Source organism: Bombus impatiens, unplaced genomic scaffold (assembly GCF_000188095.3).
Source record: "Bombus impatiens unplaced genomic scaffold, BIMP_2.2 scf_0095, whole genome shotgun sequence".
In the NCBI taxonomy this organism is placed as follows: domain Eukaryota; kingdom Metazoa; phylum Arthropoda; class Insecta; order Hymenoptera; family Apidae; genus Bombus; species Bombus impatiens.
Window position 1 is genome coordinate 784,922 of NT_176514.1, and position 6,086 is coordinate 791,007.

The following is a 6,086-nucleotide window of genomic DNA, read 5'->3' on the forward strand; positions in this document are numbered from 1 at the left end:
GTGTTTGCTTCGCTGTTACGTCAGACCCTTCGCACTTCGTTGTTCGAAACAGAATGAATGTTTTGTTCAAAACCGAACGGATCCTTTTCCTTCGTTACCCCTCGATATCCCCACTACGCACGCGTTTGTTAGATGTCCGCGACCGTTGCCGCGTATGCATTCTTCCGAATATTTAGCGGAAGAACCGTAGGGATATCGATGGTACATTAGGCATATCGGCCTTACGCTTTAATGGCCATATAGCGCTTTGTGTCGCGAGCCGTCGGAAAGTTCCGTCGTTGAGTGCCGCCACAGAGTTATTGCTCGTTACGGTAAAACACGGAATAAGCAGGTTTTTTCATGTACAACACTCGAAGGCCGATTTCACCCGTGAACGATCTTTGGTAGGGGGCGACCATCGCCCATCCTTACATATCAGTTTTTTTTCATCCAATTAGTAGCGATGGTCGTTGCCCTCGCTTCCTTACCGAAAATTACAATCAACGAATCCACTTGTCTCGTGCTCTAGACACACCCATCACTAGTTTTCCTCCTCGATATTGTCACATAAAATAAAAAAAGGAAATCTCTGATGAAAAGAAAAATAAAATATAAAAAAAAAGAGAATTTATTTTTGACTTTCGATTGGATCTGTTTCTTTTTTTCTTCGTCACCCCTCAATATCCCCACTATCCGCGCGTTTGTTAGACGTCCGAGATCGTTGGCACGCACGCCTTCTTCTAGAACATTCTAGAACATAGATATACATTGTCGCCTAGTGCCACCACATCTTTATCTCCATCATCCGCCCATCGGGTTTGAAGTGTGCCGGTCGTGACAATATTCGGTGACCGTCACCGAATTTCGCTTGCAATCAACTCTTCGGTCAAAACACTCCTATATCTTTCACACGCAACACTCGCAAACACATCAAAAGTTGTTGGACTTCGAACACCTTTTTCTTCCTTAGGTATTCAAGAAGTGAGCCATTAATACCTTTGATTCGGATTACGACCTTCTCAATATATGTATGTTTTCTGTGCCGGGGTACATCACCCCATTTGTTGTTGGACTTATTTGTAACGTTCTTTTTCAGTATCGAGGTAAGAGTATTTATCCAACCGCTTCGTTCTCGGAGTACCGTAATATTTACCCTAACACTTCGTTCTTGGGGTAACACGATATTTACCCTACTACTTCGTTCTTATCTTTTCTCGCTTCATTCGTGTTCTTTTGCGTTTCTTAAGTTCACACAATATATCTATAGAAGTGAGAGATCGTAGGTGTAACGACAGACAATACGGTAAATCATACGTACAGGTGTAAGGTGTTGATATATTAATAAAATTTATATTTTGTCAATGAGATTAGTTTGAAATTTATATTATATATAATATAATATATATTAATATAATATAACATATATTAAAAAAGAGATTTCGAAGCGTTTAATGCAATGCTCCATTTTCATATTTCTGTTAATGGCGCGCAAGCCGTTAACAGATTCAAAACTGCATACCTTCTTTTCGGTATAATCGTTGATTCCTGCTTCGAAAACTTCATCCTCGCTGTATTCTACGCGTACTGTACTTTGTCTTTCTTTCAGTTTTATAGAAAAATTTCGATTTAAAAGCGATTAAAACACAGAGAACTAGGAGCAATAAACGAGCACTATCCAAACGCGGTAACTCCATTAGAACTCGGAAGATGGTGCTACCGTATCTTCTTGAAACTTGGTTGCATAGTTACACGACGAGAAGTTGCAGGTATATCGCCGTTGCAACTGAATGTCGCTGGCGTCGCCGATTAGCAACGCAACGATTGGCTAGTAATTCGAATAGAGGGGCATCTAGGGAAATAAGTGGAAACGCACGAGTGTTGTGAGAGGGTTGTGTGGACGCACGAGAAGCAAGAGGGGTGCAACGAACCCTCTAGGCTCGGTTCGAGTCTACGGAGCTCGGAGTTGTGTTCGAATCATGGCGACACCCGACCCCGTAGACCCAGCCACCCTAGAGATAAAGACCCGTAGCATAGAACAGACACTACACCCACTAGTAAAGCAGGTAAGACAATTTATCGGAAACCGGAGAAAAAGAATGTTTGTTTGCTCTAATCACTTGGTTTTTATTTGAGCCGCTTACATTCCTGGCTTTTAACCGCGCTAGGTTAAGGTCTTACCCCGGCTTACCTCGATGCGTTACGTTCTGTTGCACCGTTGCACAGTATTCGGTATCACCTATAGAATAGTCATGCTTGTGTGCGTGTTCATCTATACGTCACTCTGCGTATATGTGTACCATCATACACGTGTAAGAGCGTGTACAAACGCGAACGATGCATGTATTCATAGGTAAGTGAGAGAACCGTGTACACGACAGAGAAAGAGTAGAACTCGTAAGACGTGAGAGAAGGACAAACAAGCGTGCCGGTTGCTCTGAAGAGCGGGATAGATATACATAAAGAGTGTGTATGCGGGGGATTAAGTGTTACTTACGACAGAGAACGTGCAGCATTAACCATTCCTGCGATATCGATTTGATCTTAACGGAAGTGCCCTTCTTAGGCCTCCATGGTTTTACTTTCAATAGAAACATCACTGTATTTGACAGTTCTCACGCCGGGCATGTGCTTTCTATCATCCAGCGACCGGGCTGCCACGCGCTCCAACTAACAGATATTTTGGTACTACATACATATACATACTTCTTTCTCTTCTGTCTCTTTCTGTTATCCACCTTTTTTATTCTCACTCTTCTAATCATGGCTACATACATGTCTATATATATGTATCTATGTATGTATGTGTGTGTGTGCATATATCGGAAGTCACATGACTTGTGTTTCGTGTCGCGGCGTCAATTTTGAGTTTTCATAAAATTATAACGAATTTTTCGTTGTGTGTAATTGTGGTATACACCCTATAATTTGTATACATAGTCGTCGGTACACGCGAGGAAGCACACATACAAAATCATTCTATAAAAGTCAAAGCACGTTGGACGAATTTGTGAAAAGTTTTAATCGAATGAATTCGATCGGGTTAATGCACAAAACACCGACCATATTATATCACCATGGCAAATACACATTTAGATTAAATTATAATTTCAATAAAACCTAAACATTTGCAAATCTAATCAGTCCAAGTACAAAAACATATTCCGTCAACAACCTGTTTCGTTTTCGATTTTACAAAATAGAAAACGAGGAAAAAAGATAAAGAAAATGCGTAGTACAGTGAAAAATAGAACCAAATATGTTTAACTACAGAGGCCATTTCGTGACAAACTTTAGTCCCGTGATTAATGACATAAACGCCTTTAGCCTCTGTCGCTGATTTCTGAAATGAAAAAGGGTCACAAAGATTTTCAGTCGTTTATAATAGTCTCTGCCCATAGCTGCGGAATTGATTCTCTATAAATATCGTGTCTATTCCCTGCAGCAAGTCGGATTGGATAAGATTCTTTAAATTTTCTTATATACTATCAAAATATAACTGTAAATTTAATCAAATCGGTAAATTCTTTTAATAACGTTAGATAATTAACAGTTTTGGAACTTATATTAATCTAAAAGAAAGACGCCGAACCAAAGGTTTGAAAAATATTATTACAATTTAATCATATTTTGTAAAACAAATATCAAAGGATTACTGCTCCTTTAATCAAATGAAATACAGTTCGTTTTCCTCTTTGAGCATATTTCAAAGGGTACGTGGCTTTAAAAGGAATCTGAATTGACGATAATCTTGTATCGCTGTCATCTGAAATCTTCACCTCTTTATAAGACGAAATAATCAAACATGAATTCCACAATCACTTTGTTCATAAGAAAACATCGTTACCAAAGGCAGAAGAGCAAATAAACAGATTCAAGTGAATTTTTTGTATCGAAAATCCATTTAATTTAATAATCAACGATCTAGTTTTTTTTGCGTTACCTATAGCAGCTTCAGATGGTTGCCTTGGTAGTTACCACGAAAGCTGAATGATTATATTGAGTAGATTCACAAATATCGATGATCGTGAATATATTTAATTATATAGTATTACTATAAAATTTTGTTTAAGAAGATATTGAGTAATTTTAGAAAAATCTATCAGCATCGTTGAACGATTTTTCGATTTCAAAAATTTCCATAGAGAACTTAGACGATTAGGAGCAAAATGCAAAAATGGCGTGTTTAAAAAAACTGATATGTGACAAAATGCTTTATAGGTAGTCAGGTAATAGGAGTGATCGATCGGTCCAATTAACCAACCGCCGTTTGCGGGCGTGTCGCGGTGAAAATTATTTCAAGTCAAAAGGGAGCGAAATATCAGTCGGTCATGAACGACCTTTGTGTCACGTTAAGCGATATTTCCTAATGTTAGTGCACACGTATGATCACAAAGAAACGGGAAATTGGTGTGTATTGGTTAAACCTCTTAGATAGAGAAAGCACGCGAGTGTCTGGTGCATGACACAGAAGGCGATCGTTACGGGCTGCAGCCACTTGTTAGAGCTCCGTCTAGCCACCTCCTACCTCTTTCCCTATCTTTCTTCTACTTTTCCCTTTCCCTTTTCTATCCCCTCCTATCCTCTGACAGAGACCTTCGACCTATACTTTTCGTACAGTCTATTCTTCCCATCCGGTGTTAGAGTGGTGGTTGAACTGCAGTTAATATTTTATTGACCATCGCCTACTTTATTCGTTGGTAATCACGATTATTTCCTTTAATGCCCATTCCTTTCTTTCATTTCACTTTCCCCTGCTTATTTCAGGTTTTTCCACGGATCTTCAATTGATCGATCATTATTATAAAATAAATTTCCTTGTTTAATCTTTTTAAGATGATAGTTTGTTGCAATTAATTTTTTAAAAAATCGTCGAATTGTTATGATTTTTCTATTGTCATTCAAATCTAAGAATAAAATTCATTAAAAGAACTGACAAGTTACAAAGTATGAGAATTCATGAATTTTTTTTGTTATTTCAAAAATAATTATAAAGTAAATTTAAAAGTCAAAAGGTAATTATGGGTGTGGTATTTTTCACGTCATCGCTATTAAGGAAGGTAAATTAAAGAAAAATTTCTGGAGCACTTCAATTAATCGTAGTTCCACTGTTGAGCTCAGGTTTTAATATTATCAATGTGTTAAGATTGAGACTACAGGCTGTCCATCATTCGTGTCAATTGTAAATGCAAATTAGACAATAACTATAGAGTAATCTGCCGACTGATACCAGCATCGTAAAATTTTAGTTCCATACGAAATTTTAAAAGAAATCTTCGACCAATTTTCTTTTTTTATTGTATGTATTACTTCATATAATTCCTATGGTTGTATGCTTATTAGTGTTGTTGTACGTTTTTTACCTACAAAATTAAACTATTTTACAACTTCGAAAGATCTTTTTTTTGTAAGTAAGGAATATAACGACAGGTTACTTTTAAGTGGCAGATTTATGAAGTCATTGCAATATGTTTTACTCGACTGATTAGGAAGATAAGATTGAAGTTTAAATTATTCAGGTTTATGTTATCTTTCGACATTTTCCCAGAATACTTTGCATACTTTTAACATATTTGAAGTTATTCCACGATATTTATCTTTTCAAATGCTTTTTTCGCGGAATATATTTCAAATCCATTGTAAATGTAAAATTTTATTGTCTGTTATCCTTACTCCTTTTATCCTTGCTTTATTTCGAATTGTTATAAATAATTATATTTACTTTGATGTCTACTACTGTAGTGTAACATTTGCTTATGGTTCGTGAACTTCTTACAAAATAATAATTTTATATTTTCTTTAATAACTTTTTTAGTAATTTTATATCTCCTCCCTCTCCTTTTACTTTTATAAAAGTACGTTATAATACTAGGAATATATCGTAGCCTTTATCTGTCAGGTTGTCAGGTAGGAATAAAAAAGAATTTTTAGTGGAGAAGTCGGCGACACATTGGTAAGCCACCAATATCTGGTGAGAATTTCTCGAGTGACACACTCGAACACTTCAATTAACCTCGATCTTCGACCTAACCCCACAGTGACCCATTACTGACACGTTACAATCAGTAACTACGACCACAGCTTCCGCAGTGTCTGTCCATGGTTATATA

At 37.0% G+C, this 6,086-nt stretch overlaps 1 protein-coding gene across 4 annotated transcripts in view; it reads left to right on the forward strand.

Annotated features, from left to right (window-relative positions):
- The first annotated feature begins 1,841 nt into the window (after nucleotides 1–1,841).
- The window catches only part of LOC100749511 (alpha-catulin), a 68,494-nt gene continuing 64,249 nt past the window's right edge, over nucleotides 1,842–6,086 (forward strand). For 2 of the 4 annotated variants that reach the window (XM_003486005.4, XM_024372720.2), the window contains exon 1: nucleotides 1,956–2,042. In XM_003486005.4, coding sequence (XP_003486053.1) covers nucleotides 1,956–2,042 — 87 coding nt within the window. Of the gene's footprint in view, nucleotides 2,043–6,086 lie in introns of all 4 variants that reach the window. The other 2 variants (XM_003486007.4, XM_012394583.3) reach the window with 2 other exon arrangements.